The following is a 22,144-nucleotide window of genomic DNA, read 5'->3' on the forward strand; positions in this document are numbered from 1 at the left end:
GTCAGGAGTGGGACAACTGCTCAGACATCAGGATCTGAAGTTGGCAGGGGTGGGACAAGTGCACAGACATCAGGATCTGAGGTTTGCAGGGGTGGGATAACCACAGACATCAGGATCTGAAGTTGTCAGGAATGGGATCACCACAGACATCAGGATCTGAGATTTGCAGGATTGGAATAACTGCTCAGACATCAGGATCTGAGGTTGTCAGGGGTGGGATCACCACAGACATCAGGATCTGAGCCTGGCAGGAGTGGGATAACCACAGACATCAGGATCTGAGATTTGCAGGATTGGAATAACTGCTCAGACATCAGGATCTGAGGTTGTCAGGAGTGGGATAACCACAACTATCAACTATCAGGATCTGAGGTTGTCAGGGGTGGGATCACCACAGACATCAGGATCTGAGGTTGGCAAGAAGTGGAATACCTTCCTAGAGATCATCCAGTGCTCTGTTGGTTCCCCCTGTGGGATATTTTTGTTCTAACCAAGCAGAGCATTGAATGCTCCTCCTTGCTTGGCCTGAGGGAGGTGAGAGCTTTGATGTGGTGGGAGGGAGCTTAACCCTGGCTTTCCTGCTGTTCCCCTGCAAGAGAATACCGTGTGCAGGAAGGGAAGGTGCTGATCCCACTGGGAGCCACTGTCCATGGAGATGTTGTTGTCTCTGTCTACCACATGAGATCCACCATCGGGGGACGCCTCCAAGCCAAAGTAGGAGCTGCTTTCTCTTCTCTTCTCTTCTCTTCTCTTCTCTTCTCTTCTCTTCTCTTCTCTTCTCTTCTCTTCTCTTCTTCTCTTCTCTTCTCTTCTCTTCTCTTCTCTTCTCTTCTCTTCTCTTCTCTTCTCTTCTCTTCTCTTCTCTTCTCTTCTCTTCTCTTCTCTTCTCTTCTCTTCTCTTCTCTTCTCTTCTCTTCTCTTCTCTTCTCTTCTCTTCTCTTCTCTTCTCTTTTCTCTTCTCTCTCCTCTCCTCTCCTCTCCTCTCCTCTCCTCTCCTCTCCTCTCCTCTCCTCTCCTCTCCTCTCCTCTCCTCTCCTCTCCTCTCCTCTCCTCTCCTCTCCTCTCCTCTCCTCTCCTCTCCTCTCCTCTCCTCTCCTCTCCTCTCCTCTCCTCTCCTCTCCTCTCCTCTCCTCTCCTCTCCTCTCCTCTCCTCTCCTCTCCTCTCCTCTCCTCTCCTCTCCTCTCCTCGGAACTAAGAGCTGCCTAAACATGGAATCTTTTCCCTAACCACTATTTCCTTGAGGATTTATTTAAAACTAATATTCAAGTTGCAGAGTGGGCAGTGAATATTTTCCTCCTCTCCACTCATTCTTGGTGCCCTCTGCTGTGTAGATGACGTTTCCCTGAGGCCTCTACTCCAAGTGAAATGGTTTTATGTTTTTTGGGACACAAACCTGTTGCTCCAATGTATTCTGTAGGAAAAGCTTAATTTCACTGCAAAACTGACAAGCAGATCCCAGAAATAAAGAGAAAAAGGAAAAGAAGGCCAGTTCCTGAAGGTTTTCTGCTGTACAGAGGCTGCAGCAGCAGGGTTGAAGGCAGATGGAAATATTGGGAATATTTGGGAATATTGAGAAAGGAAATATTGCCTGTGGAACAAGCAGAATGAATTCAGTTATGCAGCAGTTAAGATTAGGGTAGAATTAACTAACTCCTGTATTTAAGCCCTTGTTCAGTCTGGTTCTCTCTGCTTTTCTTTTCTTTTCAGATGACCAACACACAAATATTCCAAATTCAATTTCACACTGGATTCATAGCCCTGGAACAACCACTCTCAAATTCACCAAGTGAGTGTTTGAAGCTGAACATTAATCAAACCTGATGCATAAAAGCCTGATGAAGGCTGAGGGAGAACAGTCACAGATGAAATATGAAAAGCCTGAATGCACTGAAAGCCTTTTTATAGCTTTCCAGAAATATTCTTTCCTTTTCAACTGGACCACTCTTGTCCCCTTTAGGCCTGAGCTGGATGCCTGTGACTCTCCAGACAAATATCCTCAGCTTTTTCATGTTATACTGGACATAGAAATACAGTCTGCTGACAGACAAACTGAATTAACTCCCCCATGGGAGAACTTCACAACAAAAGACATCAATCCCTCCATTCTCTTCTCCTCCCACCAGGAGCACCAGGACACTCTTGCTTTGGCAGGTAAGGGCTGCAGGGATTTGTTCCCTTCCCGTGATTGATTCCTTCATGCTGAGCTGGGTTTTGTTTCATTCCACCTCTCTGGTGCTCTGTGCTGCAGGCAGAGGTGCCACGGATTCCCCCCAGATAACATCAGGAACGTTGGGCAGAGTGCATTCTTCTCCTCTCTCAGCTGGCAAGGTAGGCAAGGCTTGGTCTTCAGAGTCAAATCTGCTCCAAAGAACACAAACAAGCCCTGTTCCCCTGGCTGGAGCTGCAGGGAGGCTGAGGGACCCCACTGTAGCATTAGATCACAGAGCTGGGCACAGCCTGGTGTTGCCATGGAGTGGGAATTCCCTTCCTACAGCATCCTCCTCAAACTGGGCTCTGTGGGACCATTGTTGACACACTTCTAGGGTGAGCCTTCACCCGAGGCCTCCTTCATGCCAAAACTTGAAATAAATAAGCCTTGATGAGAAAATTTAGGTTAATTTTGGCTAAAGGAATCATGGTTGGAAATGACCTTTAGGGTCATCAAGTCCAACCATTGCTCAACACTACCAAGGCCACCACTGACCATGCCCCAAGTGCCACTCTCCCATGGATGGAGACCCCAGCTGTGCCCGGGCTGCAAAACCCTTTAGGGGAAGAAATTCACCAGTTTTTATTTTACAAAGCAAAATGATTTTAGCCAAATGCTGCTGTGCTATTCTCAGCCTTCTGTTCTGCTTGTAAGCTGATTTGTACGGGACCTTTGTGATGACCAAACTAACAGCTGCCTAATTTTATTTTCAATCATCATTTAGATCAGAAATCTGACAAAAGTAGCTCTCACCCCACCTCAGAGGATCGAGCAGCGTTGGTGCATGAGGAAAGCGAACAGTCAGATGACGAACTCTTGTCCCTTTCCAGTCAGCACAGTAATGCCAGCGGTGACAAGCCCCACGGGACACCCAAACACAGCAAAAAGCAGCAGGAGCCTCCAGCAGCACCTCCCCCTGAAGACGTGGACCTGCTGGGCCTGGATGGCAGCCCCATGAGCAAGAGCTTTCCCTCGCAGCCCAGCGCTGCTCCCTCTAACTCTGACCTGCTGAATGACCTGTTTGGGGTCGGGGGGCCGAGCTCCCAGAGCCCTGCTGGAGCTGCTGGAGCTGCTGCTGAGGAGGTTTTCCACGTGGGGGCACCTGGATCTGTGCAGTCGACCCCGCGGCGCTCGGCAGCTTCGGCGTCCCCGTCCCCGTCCCCCAGGGTGGGAGAAGGTAATGGTGGCTTTATTATAAAAATATCGTAGCAATACTCCATAAACAATGCTGTCCTGGTTTGAAAATCAGAATTAAAACAATTTGAAGGGAGGGCATTTACATTTTCCACTTTAGGGGAGGCTCCTGCCTTCCTTAGCAGATACCTGTCTTTTCAAACCAAGACAAATGCTTATCATAAAAATCAGTAAATTTACATGATACCACCAATATATCAGCAATAAGTGTTTGAGGAAGTTAAGATAATACTTTTGAAACATTCATGTATCAAGGAAACAGAGCAAAAACTTTAAACAGTTTGATATTAATGACAATTATTATTTGTTGGTGTTACCTCTAGAAGACAAAACCAGCAGAGGCTGTAATGAAGAGCAGAACTTTAGATGAAATTGATGATGTAATGAGCTGCATCCCTCCCAAGGGTGGTGACTTGGGCTTGGAGGATCCTTCTGGGGGATCTTGGCTACCTCCCTTTCATGTAGGGGATCCCAAGAGGTCCCAACCAGCTCCTCTGCTCCAGGCTGGTCCATCCTCACCAAACCAGTCCCTACTGGAGCTCACCCTGGGGTTTGGAGGCTCCTCACACCAACAACCACTGCAGAGCCTCAGTTTTGCTCTCATTATGGGCCCAATAGTGCACATGAGTTTTACAGAAACTTCTCTGGGAGTTTGGGTAGACCTACAGCACCATGAATTGAATTTCTCTTTGAACTTAGGGGTTTGGAGCTGTGAGAGGGATCCTGGACTAGGAAATAGAGAATTTCTGTCTCTTCCAAGGCCAGGCTGCAGGAGTGGTTGGACGGATATTAGGGAGAGGGATCTTTTGAAGGATAAAGCAGAGCAAGTGCAAAGAGAGAGAAGAATGCAAGTTTCAGTGGAAGAAATTGGCCACTTGTACCCGTAGAAGGTTTCTCTTGTTGTAGGCTCAGTCTGAGGGCTCTCACCCAGGGCAGGTTTTGCAGACACATCACACAAGTGGTGCAGCAACAGATCAGGAAAAGATTTAGGGATTTGTGAGCTCTGCAGAGCCAGACTCACACAACTCAATTGTGCCAAGCCAGGAAAACAAGGATAAGAGCTTGGGAAATGAGTGAAGAGTACTGATTGAGTAACATAAGTAATGAGTAGCATCATCACCACATGCAGAGCTTCTAGGGATTGTACCTTTCAGGATACTTTTAACCTTAAATTTGTTGACAAGAATCTGAGTGACTTCATAGGAGTTTCTTTTGGTTCAGTTTGTTGGGGTTTTACATGGAAGAGAGATGATTGAACAAATTGATCAAAATGGAGTTTGAGAAGAACTGGATTTTTGTAACAAGTGATGCAGGCAAGATAGCCATTATTTTCTAAAGCTGTTTCTAAAAGTCCCTTTACCCCCAACATGGATAACCTTTGCCAGCCTGGGATCATCTTGAGAGGAAGCAGGAGTGGCAGGAATTGCACCAGGGCAGTAATGCCAAGCTCCAGACTGTCCTCCACACTCTCCTGGCAGTTAAAACTCCACCTGAGGTGCCTGAGTACTTTAACCCTCACTTTGCTGGCTCTAAATTCAGCCTCTCTTAGGAAATGAGAGATGGGGTCAGTTTGTTGCCATGGCCAGGCTATGGGGCTCTTTAGGGATATTAATTTGGGATATTGATGCTCTCCAGTTGCTCCCCCACAGTCCCAGGCTGTCCCCTCTTTGTTACCTGCAGGTATCAGATTTCCTCTCCCCACAGCATTCCCTTACCCTGAAGCACATTCCTGCTGCAAGTTCATGATTTCCTTTCCTCAAATATGTTTTCACAGCCACTGCCTTTGATCCTTTTGGAAGCAGCCCCAAGCAAACTGGTCCAGACCTCCTGGGCTCCTTCCTTGGCTCATCAGCTGTCCCTGGGGATCCTTTCCTCCAAGCCACAAGAAGCCCTTCACCAACTGTGCACAGCGATCCCTTTCACATGGGTAAGAAAGGGGAGCCTCTTCCAGGGGGTTTAAAGAAATGTAAAATGTTGCTTTGAAACAGAAATGGAACCATTAAGTACAAAGTGATGATTCCCATAAAAGGACTCTAAACCACAGAAACCCCACGAAACAGGAAAGAGCTTTTTGTCTCTGGACTTAAAGTACATTCAGCATCTGAAGTGTGGTAGGATGAGCTGAGTTTTGCTCAGGTCTTAGACTTAATTAATAGGCTATTTATATAAATAAAAAAGAGGCCATGAGGAATGTCTGCCCACATGTTCCTGTGGTTAGGAGGTCTCCTTTGAAGCAAACTACCATTAATTGCACTGAACACAGCCATGTTTAGAGAAAACACACATCCTTTGGTGATTTTAGTTGCAGGCACCATCTTTCTTTAGCTCCAGTAGTAACCCTAACCAAATTCACAGCTGAATTTGACTGAAGAGAAGGAGTTTTCTTCTATTTGTTTAAAAGCTCCCTAATTTCCTCCTTCTCACCCCAAAATTTCAGGTGTAACCCTGTCTGAAACACATTCAGTCATGGATTTATTTGTGCCTGATCATCTAACAAATGCTCCTTGGGAGTATCTCCCTGGAAAGCTGAAAGGGATCTTAAAGACCATCCAGTTCCAGCCCCCTGCCATGGGGGGAACCTCCCACATGAGGTTCTGGGACTTTGTGGGGTCCCAGTGGCTCCTGGTGGGCACTGAGCTGTGCTGGTTTTGCTGCAATGCTTTCAGATACTGATATCAGTCATTCTCTTTAGCTTCAGGCACTCCAACAGTTTCCATCCAACCAGATGTTTCCAGTGGTTGGGACTGGCCCAACAAAGCAGGTATGTGCCATAAAATTCAGGGTGGTTAGCAAACAAAACACCTTTAGGGAGCTCTGAGAGGGGAGAGGCAGAGGGGAAATGCTGCCAGTGACTGCAAAGAACAGGTTCCCTCTAAAGATTTCCAGATTTAAAATAATCTGGGTTGGTTTCCTCAAGAGCCCAGAGCAGGACAGGTGAGGTGAGGGTATCCAGAGGTTGTTTCATCCCATCGAGAGCCATGGAAAAAGCCTGGGCAGTGCTGTGCATTCCCAGGATGCCACTAAATGATTGCCTGGTTCTTTCTGATCTTGGGAGAGTATGCATGGCCTCCCAGAGCTGCTTCCTGAAGGCTTCTAGTTGTTAAAATGTATGCACATGTCACAATTCCTCTGGCAGAGCAGACAGTCTGGGAACATTCCTGCTGCTGTTCCTAATTGGGAGTGGGAGTGCAACAAGTCTGAGGCTGCTGAGGAACTGACAATGGTACACTCATGGTACACTCAATTTTAATAGCAGTCTTCTAATATGTGGCTGAGCACTGGGGAAGAGCTGCACTCGTATCAAACAGGAGGAAAAATGTCAAACAGAAGGAAAAATGTTCTTTTTTCTCTTATATATATTATATATTTTTTCTTTTCTTTTTAAGGTGGTTTAGGAATGGGAAGTAAGTCTGCTGCCACCAGTCCTACAGGATCCCTCCACAGCACTCCCACTCATCAGGCTAAACCCCAAACACTGGATCCATTTGCTGATCTGGGAAGTCTTGGAGCAAGTTTAGCAGGTTTGCATCCCTTATTAAAAAAAGGAAAATAATAAATTACCAGCATTCTTTTAGAGAAATAGGCTGAGCAGCCTGGTATGTGTGGGGCCTCTCAGCCCACCTGCATGCCAGGGCTGCTGGCAGGCTTTCCCTTCTGCCTGACTCTCTGTAACTCTCACAAATCCATGCTTTTCCTGATCCCTGGTCAAAAAATGTGCTGGCAACGTGCAGGGAGCTCAGCAGGCTGCATGGGTTGCAAAGCACAACCTCTGATAAGTCCAAACATGCTCTGGCTGGGGATGCTCTGTGCTCAAGTGCTGCTACAGGCCTGGGAGGAGAATTTGGCTCTGCAAAGCTGCTGGGGTTCTTGAGGAATTGCTTCCTTCTAGACTTGACTTGTTTTCCTGCTTTGTGAGAAAAGCTGTGGAATTGTTCTGCCTCTAATTTGCAGTATTATCTAAAGATGGGGTATTTCACCTGGCTACAAAGCCTGACTGCTTAGAAAAGCCTTTTCCCCTTGTTTTATGTAATGAGAAAATCAGTAAACCCTCAATTCCAATGTTTAAAAGGCAGTTCTGAGAAATTACTGAAGCTTTCCTTAAAGCCCAGCATTGTCTGAGTGTGGTAAATAGATTTTCCTTGCCTTTGTTGCTGCCCTCAGCTCTTTGGGAGCCTTGTGGTTCGGTGTGATGTTTGTTTTCCCCTTTGCGTCAGTCCCAGCACGGCTCTGGAATTCGGTTTCCCAGTTCCCTCTGCTGGATTTCAGGCTGCTCTGCAGGAGCAAAATAAAAACCGTGCCAAGCCCCATGTCAGAGCCACCGAGGTCCTTTTAAAGCACACATTCTGTAGGAGAGTGGTGGGGTTTAAAAACAAATGCCTTGGCATCCCCAGGATGTTTAAGCACATTTTTGTTGGTCGTGAGTAAATCAAAAGCTCTTCATCCAGTTTCCATGACACATTTCTGAGCTGGGAGCTGAGTATGGATGTCAGTGTGAAATAATAAAACATTGACACTGGTTTCCTCCCACAAACACAACCAGAGCCAGAGGAGCATCCCCTAAAGCAGTGAGGCGCTGGGACTCATCTCTGTGGATGGTTTTAATCAGCACAGCGTGAGGAGACACGATTCCAACAGCCCCAGCTTGGTGCTGGCACTGGCACAGGCTGCCAGAGAGCTCCCTCACCCCTGCACGTGCTCAAGGCCAGGCTGGATGGGGCTCTGGGCAGCCTGGCCTAGTGCAGAGTGGGATGGGACTGGATGAGCTTTAAGGTCCCTCCCAGCTTTAATCATTGTGTCACTCTGTGTTGCCACCATCCATCCCCATGGAGCTGTGGCTCCTTTAGCTGTGGCTCCTTGTTGGCCACCTCCAGCTTTCCCTGCTTCCCTGAGCCACCTCCCATTCCTCAAAGCCCCAAAGCCAGGAGCTGTCCCAGAAACAGCTCACAGAGCAATCTCTGGGCTAAAGCCATGCTGCAAACATTCGTGGCACACCTGAAAGCAGAACCCTGGGGGACTTTGCTCGGACCAATTCTGCTTTGTGAGAAAACCTGTGGAGATGATCTGCCTCTAATTTGCAATATTGTCTATAGGTGGGGTATGTGAAAAACGCCAGTCACTTGTTTTTAAAATTTTAAAAATCTGATAGTAATAAAATGGTTATAAAAATAACAATACAATTAGAGTAATAATAATTTGGACAATTTGGATTAGGACAATATGAGATAATAGAGACAAAGAGTTATGGATGTCCACGTACTTTTTCTGGGCAAAATAAGCCAGAAAAAAGACCCACATTAACAGAGGATTAGCCCTTAAAAGCAATAACCTGTTGCATATTCATACACCTCATCCATGGTGCATAAATTCCATTCAAACACAGGATTCTGTCTGGGCAGTGTCAGCTTCTTCCTCTGAATCCTGACAGCACCTTCGAGGCAGAAGAAGTTCATTTCTTCTGATAATGGGGCAATAAATTCTCTTTCTCTGAAAGATTCAGCTGTCCTGTGGCTGCTATCTTGCTACAGGTCCTTTCTTTAAAAAAGTATCTTACATAGCACAGTTTCTATTTTAACATTTTGTTATAACCTAAAACGACATTTAACACAGTACTGAGGAGAATTAATCCAGCATTACTTTCTAACACAACACATACAATATTAATTTTAATAGTTGCGAAAAGCCAATCATAAAATGCACATTTTTCACAGGGCATTTGCACCTGGCTGCACAACTTGACTGCTCAGAAACGCCTTTCCCCCTTCTTTCACGCCATAAGCAGCAGCCCCTTGATTCCAATGTGGTTCATTCCCGCTGTGACTCTCTCCCCGTGTTGCTGCCCACAGGTGGCCCCTCGTTTGCCAGCAAGCCCACCACGCCGACGGGCATGGCCGGGGCCTTCCCGCCGTCCCCACAGAAAGCAGCGCCACAGCCCATGGGGGGCAGCGGGTGGCAGCAGGGCACGGGCTACAGCTGGCAGGGGACACAGCCCAAGGGCCAGCCCAGCGTGCCCCACGCCTCCCCCCAGAACAAACCCAACTACAACGTCAGCTTCTCGGCCACGGGGGCGCAGGGCGAGCGCGGCAAAGGAGCTGCTAATGTCGGTAAGAGCCTTGGGCACCTGTGGGTGTCCCTTGGTTTGCAGGTTGGGGCTAAGCACGTCTGTCACGTGGATTATTTGGTGCTTTACCCTCTCCTGGACTGAACTGTGCTATTTAGGAAGTCCTGTATTCCAAATGAGCTTCCAAAATAATCCTGGAAGTGTCCAAAGCCAGGTGGGATGGGGTTGGAGCTGCCTGGGACAGTGGAAGGTGTCCCTGCCATGGGAGGGGGTTGGAACTAGATAAACTTCAAGGTCCCTTCCAACATAAAGCATTCTAGGATTCTATAATAATAATAGCAACAACTCAAAAGTAACATTAAGCAACATCTTTCATGAGAGCCTGCACAGTCATTAGCACTGGGAGATCATTAATGTGATTAACCAAAGGATTATCTTATGTAGAAAGCCAGGGTTAAATGCACCCATGCTATGATAATAACTCCATATCTTCTCCATTTTCAAGATTCCAAGCCAAAGGTGTCTGCAGATTTTGAAGATTTATTATCTGGTCAAGGCTTTAATGCTCACAAGGACAAGAAGGGTCCCAAAACAATAGCTGAGATGAGAAAAGAAGAAATGGCAAAGGAGATGGACCCTGAAAAACTCAAAGTAAGCAAAATTCTTGGTGATGTCCTCCCAGTCATTCAATGTCCTCAACAGATTGAAAACTGCAAGGTTACATTTCTGTCCTCAGCCAGACCACACCACCAATGGCTTGCTCAGTGTCACTGTCTGGGCTGCTGCCCTTCCACAGCACTCCGGCCCTGATTAGCAGGCGCAGCTAATTGAACTAATCCTCTGCCTCATTAATCCTGCCTGCTTCGGAATTCTCTCATCTCTCCTCAATAAATTGCCAAACTGCAGATCTCTTATGGAAGGGAAGGGAATTCAGTCTGTCCTGCTCTCTATATGAAATATGAGACCACAAATTGGAATTACAGAAGGAGAGGAAAAGCTGCAGCAAAAGCCAAGCAAAGTTCTAGAAAACAGAATGATCCTCTCAAAATGTCCTGGTTTTAGCCTTGTGGAAAGGTTTTAACCTTTGGGAAGTGACAGTAGCCACACTGAACACCACCATCAGCCACAACAGCTGGCCAGAGGTCAGGCCTTGGAGTGGGCAGGAGTTTTCCCAGCTCCCATTTGCATCCCCACAAAAGCTGTTGAGTCACTGATGCTCCCAGCTGATTTGGCCTTCCCAATATAATTCTCTTTGCTCTGATGTGTTTTTATTTCATTGGGGCAGCTCAGCCTGGAACTGTAAAATCTATTTATGCTTTTGTTTTCACATTTACATTTTAGCTTAGCTGAGCTTAGTTGAGGTGTGCAATTAACCTTGCTAAAGAACCAAACAATTAAACACTTAATTTTGGCTATTCCATCAAGCATTACTCAGTCAGTGTTTTTAGCAGGGATGTTGCTCAAAGTCTGTCTTAACTTTCAAGTGATATAAAATTAATGATAATTTAAAAACAGTGATATAAAAGTTAATGACAATTAGCTAAAGGTTTTCTGAAGGTCTCTAAAGCATGGAAAGAAATTTAAGATGCTCCTCGGGGCCACAGCTATTCAAATGAAGAAACTTAGTCCTGGTGGAATTTCTAAAGTGAGGCATAAATAGGGACTTACACTCTTTTCTGCAGGTCCTGGAGTGGATCGAGGGCAAGGAGAGGAACATCAGGGCTCTGCTGTCCACCATGCACACGGTGCTGTGGGCAGGGGAGACCAAGTGGAAGCCTGTGAGTATGGCAGACCTGGTGACCCCAGAGCAGGTGAAGAAGGTGTACAGGCGGGCTGTGCTCGTTGTTCACCCCGACAAGGTAAGGCTGGGCTGCCTCCACCTCGGGGGGAAACCAGAATTGAGTATAAAGGGTTGCATGGGATTGCTGATTTATTGCTGCAAACAGCTCTGTGGAAAGTGGGAGCTCAAGATTTCTGCGAGTTTCTGGAAGTTGAGAACTCTCAACTCATGGCTTGTGCCCTGGCTGCTGCCATTTGCTGACCAGGGAGCAACAACTCCATCTGGGACACCCCGTGGGGAGGAGGAAACTTCCCCTTGGCAGGGAATGGGGGTCCCAAGGCTTGGGAGGATGTGGGCTGCCTGAGGTTTGCAGGAATTCTGATTTCATCCAGGAACCGTGTCAGGTGGCAGCTCTTCCCCCTCCATGCAGGTAAAATCCTCTCCCAACGCCAATGCTATATTTATTATTTAAAAGGTGACATTTATTATGGTGGTTTATCCCGCTCTGGGGGTTCTCAGCTCTGAGGAGCAGCAAAGCCAAGAAGTTCTTAAGGAAAGCAGCCCTCCAGAGCAGCTGATTTTTGTCAAGGAAAAAGTGAAATTTCCTGGAGCTGCTTGGGAATCTGCTCACGTGCCAGCTTGTGTGGGAGCTCTGATATCCCTCTCTTGTCTCTGTTTTTATTCCAGGCTACTGGGCAGCCATATGAACAATATGCAAAGATGATATTTATGGAGCTGAATGATGCCTGGTCAGAATTTGAAAACCAAGGACAAAAACCCTTGTATTAGGTACTTTGTCAGCCTCCACTCCAGACCTGTGCTAGTGCTTATTTAGTCTCTTGTCACAAATGTCACAGATCAACCAAACTCTGGCTGGAAATTCACAAGTTGCAGAAAACTAAGAGCCTAATACTTATCATGAAGAACATGAGAAAGGTTTCCTAACACTTGTCTCCAGAATCCCGAGCTCAGAGGAACTCTGGCCACCTGGCTCAGCCCACCAGAGCCACAGGGTTACAGTTTCTGGTAACTTTTCTATTTTATCTTGGGTTCCAGTGGGACAAGAAAGAACACATACTGGGAGAAGGTGGAACTGGTCTGTCTCCAACAAAGTGTAGCTGGTGAATTTCCTACCTTGTTTTTGTGAGGTGTGATATGGCAACGCTTCAGTTGAGTTCAACAACTGCTGGTGAGGCCCAAACTTGGATGTATGTTATTTTTTTCCTGAGTTTGGATGGAATTATCCACTTGAAATGCTCAGCTGTGGTTTAGGCACGCTCCTAACAGTCACCATTTGCTGCTTAATTGCTCATCTAGTGTAGTCTGGCTGAAGAGAGCCCAAGCTGAATCCTGGGCTGGGTCAGTGTGGCAGCTGCTTTTGCATTAATTAATGCTGTGCTTCACCTCCCAGCCCCGCAGAAATGTGCAGGCACAATTCCTCCAGATGCTTTGGAAAGCGAGCAGCGAGTCCTTGGGTCAGCAGCCCCTTGCTGGTTTGGTAAGCAGCAGTTTTGGGGGGAAGGGAGGGTGAATCCACCTTGAATCCTGGTCCAAGTGAGGAATGAGCACGTGCTGCATTTCCCATGGTTCTCATCAGCAGCTCGAAACCATCACAGAAATGCCAACAACTCAAAATTCTGACAGAAAGGTTTAGAAACTTCCCAGTTTCTAGGTAGCACTCCCCCTCCTGCGGATTCAGAACTTCTCCCAGCCCACTTGTATCACCTTTATGCCTTTATCAGCTCCGGAGCACTTGGCCAAGGCTCTTGGCAGGCTGAAACCTGTTGCAAGTTCATTTCTCAGATCATGGTGTACGAGCTGTCGCACAGACATCCACAGACCAGGTCTGATCTCTGGGGTCACTCCAGTGCAAATTGATTCGCTCCAAAGTTTCTATTGGACCAAAGCAGTGGCATCACAAGGGAATCTCTCTGTTGCTGAAGCTGAAGCAACTTTCCTAGCTCCAAAGCGAGTTGAAATTCAAACTTCACCCCAAATTCTGGCGTTCTTTTGTAGAGTAACTAAAGTTAGCAGTTTATTTACCAACACCTACCCGTGATTGAGGGATACTCAGTAGATGGGCAGGAAATAATCTGTATTTACTGCCTCAGGAGCAGGTTGCCATCGGGTGTGAGTCTTTAAGGCTGGTGGTTTTTCAAGACAATCCACTACTTGTTGCACTTACATTTTCAAGTGGCAAAGCTATTACTGCAAAGACAGTGTGTCAAAGTACATGGCTTTCTGTATAAAACTCATCCTTTTGTTGTACTGGTCCATTATTTACTGCCATTAACTGAAAATGTGAAACCAACACATAGGTCTCCTTTTATATAAAAGACCTTAAGATAATAGTAACAAACTGGATGTTATTTATTAATGTTTTGATCCAGTATGTGCTTGTCTTATTTAAAGAGATAACTGGAATGTGAATCATGTTCCTGTGATTTGTTGGTTTATTGTTTCTCATTCACATTTGTAGATATTGTGACCTATGCCTATATAATAAAAAGGATCTCATTACTATAACGTACTTTTTTTAATGATGAAAACCTCATTAGCTTTGTATCGAGTTTGTCACGGCACATAACTCTGGATACTCATTCATTCACAAAAATACAAATCCACCATTAAACTTTACCAAAAAAAAAAAATATCCAACCCTCTACCCCACTTAAGTTTTGATTACTTCCATCCCTAATGTTTTTATGGATGCATGAAAGTATTAGGATGTATGTATATCCAAATAGTTAACTGAAAAAAATCCATTCTTGTCATATCTGGTAGTGACAGAGGTTATCAATGTTCAGGTTTACTGTTTGACTAAATTATTGTAATTTTTGTAAATACGGTATATACGCGATGAAATTGTGACTGGTCTATAACATTTGTATATACATTAAAAAGCTCAAATTAACAAATTCAGCTATCTTTTGTGCTTGTGACCACGAGGTTGCAGTCCTGCATCTCCTGTGTGAGGGGTGGTGAGCCCTGGCTGGGTCAGTTTTGTCACTCATTATCCACAGGCTGGCATTCCAGGTGCTTTTCCCAAATTATTTGGGAACAACTTTGCATTGCTGTTCTCAGGCTCCTACCTTCAGAGACCCACAGCCAAACAAGCCAGCAAACCTAAATTTTTCAAATTTTTTGGAAGCATATAGTGGATTAAGCCTGTTTTAATAAGCCTTATGGCTTAAAATAATGTAAAATAATGAAAAATGGGGAAAAACATGGAGCAGGGAACACAGAAGAGCTGAGGAGGGAGGTATCTGAAGAAAAGCTCCCTGGGGAGGGTTATTGAAAATGTTGTGTAAAATCTCCCTCTAAAAGGCTTTTCTTGGGACAAAAATGCTGTTAGTGGGTAAAAAAGATTGGTTTTGGGGCAAAAATGTTCTTCTTGGGACAAAAAGACCATTCTTGGGGCAAAAAGGCCATTGCTGAATTAATAAGCCTGTTTTGGGGTAAAAAGGCTTCTCTTGGGTCAAAAATGGGAGTTCGGATGTGTCATCTCAAAAAATCCAAGGCTTGAAAAACACGGCTTTAAAAAAAGCTGTCCCTTTTTACATGTGGATTAGCACAAGGGTGGACGATGCAGGTCCTGAGGTGGCCCTGCTTGAGGCAAATGAGCCGGCTCCATTTTTTGGGGTGAAAACAGAGGTTTTCAAAACGGCAGCGCCTGAGGGGCGGGGGCTCTTTAAAGCGGTGTTTACGGATTCAAATCCACACAAATATACATTTGTGCACAAATATACTCTCCTTACGGACAGATACGAATTTAACGCACGCACGTACACGTTTTTTACCCTCATACAGGGGTTATATATGAGAACACGCGGTTTTTTGCGGTTTTTTACGTGCATTAAACCCCACTCGGGGCCGTCCCCTCAGGACACCCCGCCCCCTGTCGCGAGCGCAGGCGTGGCGGGAAAAGGCTCTCCCGCCCACCGCCCGCCCTTTTAAATGCTCGGTCACGTGACGCGCGGTGAAGGGGCGTGGCCAGAAGGCGGAAGTCGCGCGGTGCCAACGGAGCCCGGACATGGCGGGCGTGAAAGGTACCGGGGGCTCCTTCAGGAGGGAGCGCGGCCCGGACAGCGCCTCACGCGGGGGCGGGCGGCCGGGAGAGGCGGGGAGGGGTGCCCGGCACCGGGGGAGGTGGGACCCGGCCCCCGCCGAGGGATGTCCGGCCCGCGGTGAGGCGGTTGCGGGTGCCCCGGGAGGGATGCCCGGTGCCCGCGGGCCGGTCCCTCACCGCCCGCCCTGTGCCGTTGCAGCTCTCGTGGCCTTGTCGTTCAGCGGAGCCATCGGGCTGACGTTCCTCATGCTGGGCTGCGCCCTGGAGTACTACGGGTGAGCGAGCCGGCGCCCTTCGCACAGTTTCTGGTTAAAATCCATTAATTACAGCGTTTATTTTAATTATTTAATGGGGCTCTTTGGCTCCTCCCGCAGCCCCCAGCTCCCAGGCTCTTGGCACGTGGCGCTTTGTTGTGATCACACATCACTTCCTAAGGCGGTATTTGCGTTAAAATAAAAGCACTACAGACAGCCCTGTGCTGCCTCAGGGAAAGCGGTGCCACCTTGCTTTGTAATCTCACACCAACATTTCCTTAATTTCCTGTTCCTTTGAACAATCCTCCCACAAGTTTCCTTTTGGGATGTCCCCACCCATGGCAGGGGCTGGAGCTGGGCGAGCTTTGTTCTGTAATTCCGTCGTTCTGTGTCTGTAAAACACTTTAAAAACTCGCAGGAGGCTCCTGAGAGCTGTGATACAGAGAGGAGATGTGAGGGTGTGCCTGCTTCATCCCTGTAGTTTGTAATTCTGTGTCTGTAAAACACTTGAAAAACTTGCAGGAGGCTCCTGAGATCTGTGATACAGAGAGATGGGAGGGTGTGCCTGCTTCATCCCTGTAGTTTGTAATTCTGTGTCTGTAAAACACTTTAAAAGCTCGCAGGAGGCTCCTGAGATCTGTGATACAGAGATATGTGAGGGTGTGCCTGCTTCATCCCTGTAATTTGGGAATGCTGCTCCTGTTCCTGCCCCAGTGCATTTCCTGCTCGCTCCGTGCTCAGAGCTGAATCACCGAACTGATCCAAAACTGAATGCAAAAGTAAAATAAATGAACCCTTGCTGCATGCTGCTCTATCAGTGCAGGGAAATCCAGGTGGAATTGCCCCATTTTGGGTGCAATCTTCTGATCACTCCCATCACTCTTCAAGCCAAAAAGCAGCATTAGGAGTTTTGCACCAGCTTTGTGACTGAGGTATCTCTTTTAACATTGTTCTCTGCCCCTCCCCAGCGTGTACTGGCCCCTGTTTGTGCTGATCTTTTACTTCATCTGCCCCATTCCCCACTTCATTGCCAAGAGGGTGGGAGATGACAGCGATGCAGCCAGCAGTGCCTGCAGGGAGCTGGCCTATTTCTTCACCACGGGAATTGTTGTCTCTGCCTTTGGATTCCCCATCATCCTGGCACGGGTGGAAGCAGTAAGTCCTTGCTAATTTTTCTTTTCAGGCCCCACTTGTTGTGCATCATCTTCAATCCTGCTTTTGTTCATTACTCTGCTGTCTCCAGGTGGAAATAATCCACTGAAATTTGCTTTTTTGATGTGATAAAAAAAAAAAGAGCTCACATGACTGAGAAGTTTTTAGCTGGTGTTTTTCCCCTCCAGCCTTGTTTAGGCCCAACACAAGATAACATCTCCTCCTGCACCTCATGCCTCTGTCTCATGACCCTCTGCATCGCTTCTAGCTCCAGCTTCCTTATTTTTCTCTTGGAATTCCTGCTTTCTCCATTCAGGATGCTGCAAACCTGGGGGCTGGGAGTATTAGGAGTTAAAAGATAAAAGGCCAAACTTCCAGAGCTGCTCTTGTGGCTCTCAGGGCATTTCCAGGTTTGGCCTCTCAAAACCTGAGGGACCTGTGCCTAAGATCTTTCCTCTTTGCTTTCTGAGCTTCTCCCCAGTGGTGACATTTTGGTCACATTTGTCTGAAAGGCAAAGAATTCCCCCAGGCCCAGTGATTTTCTCAGTCCTCTTGCTTTTCCCTTTCACTCCTTTAAACTTTGTGTACTTGCTCTGAATTTATTAATTTACACAATAAATACAATTATAAATACATTTATAAATGTATATATACGTTTATATACATACATTTTTATATGTTATATATTTATATATATTATTATAATATATATTATATATTATATATATTATACATACAATATATACATATACATTTATAAATACATTTATAAATGTTGTGTACTTACTCTGAATTTATTTGTTCACACAATAAATACATTTATAAATGTATATATACATTTATATATCTATACACATAAATTTATATATATTATTATATATTTGTATGTTACTATTATATATATTATATCTTATACATACTGTTTATAAATGTTGTATACTTGCTCTGAATTTATTTGTGTACACAACAAATACATTTATAAATGTATATATACATTTTTATATATATACATACATTGATATATATTATTTTATATTTATATATTATTATAATATATATATTATACATACTATTTATAAATACATTTATAAATACATTTATAAACACATTTAGAAATACATTTATAAATGCTTAGTACTTGCTCTGAATTTATTAATTTACACAATAAATACATTTGTAAATACATTTATAAATGTTGTGTACTTGCTCTGAATTTATTTGTTTACACAATAAATATATTTATAAATGTATATATACATTTATATATCTATACACATAAATTTATATATATTATTATATATTTATATATTACTATTATATATATTCTATATTATACATACTGTTCATAAATGTTGTGTACTTGCTCTGAATTTATTTGTTTACACAATAAATACATTTATAAATATATATATACATACATTTATATATATTATTTTATATTTATATATTATTATAATATATATTATATATGATACATACTATTTATAAATACATTTATAAATACATTTATAAACACATTTAGAAATACATTCATAAATGCTGAGTACTTGCTCTGAATTTATTAATTTACACAATAAATACATTTGTAAATACCTTTATAAATGTTGTGTACTTGCTCTGAATTTATTGACAATGCCCAATCCCCCTGATATTTTTATTTTGGAGGTGGGGCCTGGCAGCAGCAGAGCAACCACGAGAGGGAACTCTCAGTTGTGCATTTTTAGAGTCAATGTTCCTTAGTTAAGTAAATTACTTCTGCAGCTCATGAATAAAGAAAAAAGCTGTTTACTTTTAAATCCACGTTTTCCCTGCCTGTGACTTGTTTAAAAGGAGATATTTTGATTTTGTTGCTTGGCAATGCAAGGAGAGCACTAATTTCAGCAGCTTTCTCTCTGATTTAGGTGTGTTTCAATGATTTGGAAGGCAAGTCATCGTTTTCTTCTCAATCCTAGCAGTAGCTTGGCTGAAGTGTTTATTAGTGATACAAGTGGCTGCTAATTGAATAATTAGTCACACAAATTGAGTTTTTTATTGTTTGCCTGTTCTGCTTTTAGCACCTTTCTGTAGTATTGTGATTTTTTTAGTGTTTTAGCTGATCTAATGGCTGTAAATAACTGTCCTGAGCATCTTTTCCAAGAACTGCTTTGATTGTTCCATTTCTTGCATTCCAGATCAAGTGGGGAGCCTGTGGCCTGGTGCTGGCTGGCAATGCAGTCATTTTCCTGACCATTCTGGGCTTTTTCCTTGTCTTTGGCAGAGGAGATGACTTCAGCTGGGAGCAGTGGTAGGAGCTCTCTGTGGTGCTGGTGATTTTCAATATTTCACAGCTTTTCCCCAGTTCTGTGTGTATGTATAGATATTCTGATGTGTGTGGTGTGTTATAACATTCACCTGGCTTTACATTATCATGGAATAATTTGCTTTCTTAAATGCACTTCAGCCAAAGGGACAGTGCTGACACTTGGCTTGAAGTAGTCACTAAAATGGGGAATTATGAATTTATCCTTGAAGAAGTTTACAAAAAATAAGCAGTTTTACACATTTCTCACTGTATTTGCATTGATTTTTTATTGAAATGTCATTGAGCCATTGGTCACTACTCCTGTTGGGTTTTTAACCACATAATCAGAGATTAATTTGAAGATTATCCTAATTGGGATTGTTCAACTTGATCAAATTTTCTGCTTCAATTAGGATCAGTTATTATTTCATTTACATCTCATTAATTTCAGAAAAATTGATTTTTCTTAATGATAATAAAGCCAAACATAAGTGATGCCAACTCTTACTGCCTGAGGAAAGCAAAAGAAAATAACCCTGGTTAAAAACCCTTCCACTTATGTTTGTTTAAAGATCATTTTCTCCAGACAAAGAAATTTTCTGTCTCTGTTCAGTTTAAAAATTGTGGCTAATAACATATTTTAATGCATCTTAAAGCTGACATGACTTCTATGAAGGTTCACAAAAGGAGAAACTACCCTCAGGACACTTAAATCACATTTTAATGTTCAACTCTGTTATTTTTATGGGTGTGAATTGCTAGGAAAGGAGTGTTCTGCTGGGTAGGATTTCTTATTTCTTCCTTGCTTTTAACACACCCTTCTTCAGCTCCTGTTTTTTGTCTGGAAGAAGGTTGTTATTGCATTAAAACACTATATTTTTAATAGCATTATCCTCGTAACCATTCACATAATCACACTTAAGAAAATCTAATTTTATTACTTTAGTTGTGTAAGAACAGAGGGAATGGTCAGTAATTAATTACTGCTAAAAGAGGAATTAACATTAAAGGACAGTTTATTTCTGGGTGTTAATGCTCCATCCAAGGCATAGCAGGATAAACTTACAAAAATCCTGGGAAGAACAAATTATCTGAGTGTCTTCTTCCTGCTTTTGATGAAAGCTGTTGGAACTGGGAAAATGACTTGGTTAGTGATAAACCAAATATTTCATATGAAACATCATTTCCATGTTTAAATCCTGCTGTGATTCTAAAGAAGATGCCTTTTTCCCCTACACAGTGGCACTTTTCACTCAATAATGGAGTAAAACAGTGAAATAAAACCCAGTCAGTGCCTGATGGTAAATTCCTAATGCCATTGCTAACAATTCCATTTAGCTCCTCTTGGATTGGGGCTGGGTTCTGGAAAGCTTTTACTCCATTTATGTACCAAAGGCTGAGATAGAAATCTACAAAACTACTCAATTACAGGTGGAGTTTTGGGGAGGAAAAGCAGCTGAGATGGAATTTTTCCTGAAAAGAAATCATTCTGTAGTGTGTGACAGGAGCAGTGAACAAGGACAATCTAAAGGGACCAGGAGGACCAGAAAATGCTGGTTTAAATTGCTTTTTGCCAAATTTTTCCATTGTACTGTATCCCCTTTGGGCTGTGGTTGGTGGGGACCTCATGGGTGGTGAGTAGAGAAGGTCAATACTTTTTTTATTATTGTTTTTATTATTTGTAGTATTATTTGGAAGTAGCTACGTGCACTAATCCCTAATGTGAATTTCATGCAGTTTTCACGTGGACTTTACATTACATGTTTAAAATTGTGTTGGAATCATGGAATCTCTAAAGTAAATTTACTTTGTTATCAAATATGGTAAAAAATAATATTTCAGTGGGGTTTTTTCTCCAGAGCTTCACTCCCGCTGAGCTCTGATGGTCTGTACTGGGAATTGTGTCCCATCCCTGCAGTGGGAGTTTATTGTGCTTTCTCTGGAATGGTTTCCCTGTGTGGAAGTGAATACTGTGTATCCAAAGTGCCTTAATTTCCACACAAGGCTGATTTTTGTGGCTGCACCTCCATGGCAAGATCAGTGTTCCATGATCAGCATTTCCCAAAGCTTCCTTGCCAGCTCATCCTGTTCCTGCCATTGGGAGTGCAGCTTTTGTACCTTTTGTAAACAGTTTTTTATGAATGCCATATCCCTGACATCTGCAAGTATTAAAACATGGACATTCAAATATCTTCTACTTTTCTTTCCAAGTTGCCTACTAAAACTGACTTTTGGAATTGTCTAATAAACATATCTGATGCTTAAAGATTTGTCTGTCTGTAATTTCAAGAGGTGACAACAGGCAGGTGTGAGGGGGCAGGTAAAACATGTCCAGTGCTGCTTTCCTGGTGTGGAATGGGCAATTCCAGGAGCCATGGGAGTGGAATTCATGTAGAATGTGTTGGAAAGGTAAAGGATGACAGTTCATTTCTTGGGTTTGTGGTGAATTTGGGAGGTTTTTGAAGCACTCCATAAAAAAGATGGGATGTAAGGTAGTGCTTGAGCTTTTCCCTTTCTTCCAGGGAGTCTGGATAAAATCCATTCTCTGCCAGCAGGGCAGGGATGCAGGGGGCATCAGAGCTCTTCTTCTCTTCCAGGTCACTACTCCTGGTATTAAAGTGATGAAAATATTAAAGTGGGGAATTCTGATCTCCCCAGAGCTTGGGAAAATGGAGTTACTGAATCGCCCACAGTGAGGAGGAGTTTGTGGGGTCTGTTTGGAAGGGCTGGAGATTCATTTTCACAGCAGTGCCCTGAGTGTGGGGCTCTGGAGGAGGTGAGTGTGGGTCACATCTGTGCACAGGGAGTGCCTGGGAATGCTGCTCACCTTTGGCAGGGTCACTGCAGCTCCAGGCTTGCTGAGCTCCCCTTTTTAACCTGCTGCTGGATTTGGGGGTGTTTGTGTGGGGTAGCTTTGATTTCCTATCCCACCCCTGTTCAGCTGTTTTTCTTCACTTATTCCCTGTCACATCCTCTGGGATGGGTTAAAACCCAGCACAGGGGGTGCTGGTCCCAGTCTGGCACTGGTTTTGTGGGTTCTTCAATCCTCTCAGAAGCTGGTAACCTCTCTGAGCAGTTGTTAGGACCTTGGGTAACTTCCTAAAACCATTGAACAGCCTTTAATTCCACAAAACGAGTGTGAACTT

The 22,144-nt window shown here is 44.1% G+C and overlaps 2 protein-coding genes across 2 annotated transcripts in view; both read left to right on the top strand.

Moving 5' to 3' along the window:
* DNAJC6 (DnaJ heat shock protein family (Hsp40) member C6) overlaps positions 1–14,160 on the top strand; it is a 32,762-nt gene extending 18,602 nt beyond the window's left edge. Inside the window, 14 exon segments of the mRNA XM_063166280.1 lie at positions 597–714; positions 1,709–1,757; positions 1,760–1,787; positions 1,959–2,152; positions 2,250–2,270; positions 2,273–2,329; positions 2,935–3,387; positions 5,179–5,331; positions 6,097–6,165; positions 6,791–6,925; positions 9,248–9,505; positions 9,968–10,113; positions 11,145–11,321; positions 11,930–14,160. Coding sequence (XP_063022350.1) covers positions 597–714; positions 1,709–1,757; positions 1,760–1,787; positions 1,959–2,152; positions 2,250–2,270; positions 2,273–2,329; positions 2,935–3,387; positions 5,179–5,331; positions 6,097–6,165; positions 6,791–6,925; positions 9,248–9,505; positions 9,968–10,113; positions 11,145–11,321; positions 11,930–12,031 — 1,960 coding nt within the window. The 3' untranslated portion in view covers positions 12,032–14,160.
* Positions 14,161–15,216: 1,056 nt separating this feature from the next.
* LEPROT (leptin receptor overlapping transcript) lies at positions 15,217–21,264 on the top strand. Its single transcript, XM_063166281.1, has 4 exons — positions 15,217–15,291; positions 15,511–15,586; positions 16,534–16,720; positions 18,889–21,264. Exons 1-4 carry the CDS (start codon positions 15,276–15,278, stop codon positions 19,003–19,005), a joined length of 396 nt encoding a protein of 131 aa, XP_063022351.1. The 5' UTR covers positions 15,217–15,275; the 3' UTR covers positions 19,006–21,264.
* The last annotated feature ends 880 nt before the right edge of the window (positions 21,265–22,144 follow it).

This window comes from Melospiza melodia, chromosome 11 (assembly GCF_035770615.1).
Source record: "Melospiza melodia melodia isolate bMelMel2 chromosome 11, bMelMel2.pri, whole genome shotgun sequence".
Classification (NCBI taxonomy): domain Eukaryota; kingdom Metazoa; phylum Chordata; class Aves; order Passeriformes; family Passerellidae; genus Melospiza; species Melospiza melodia.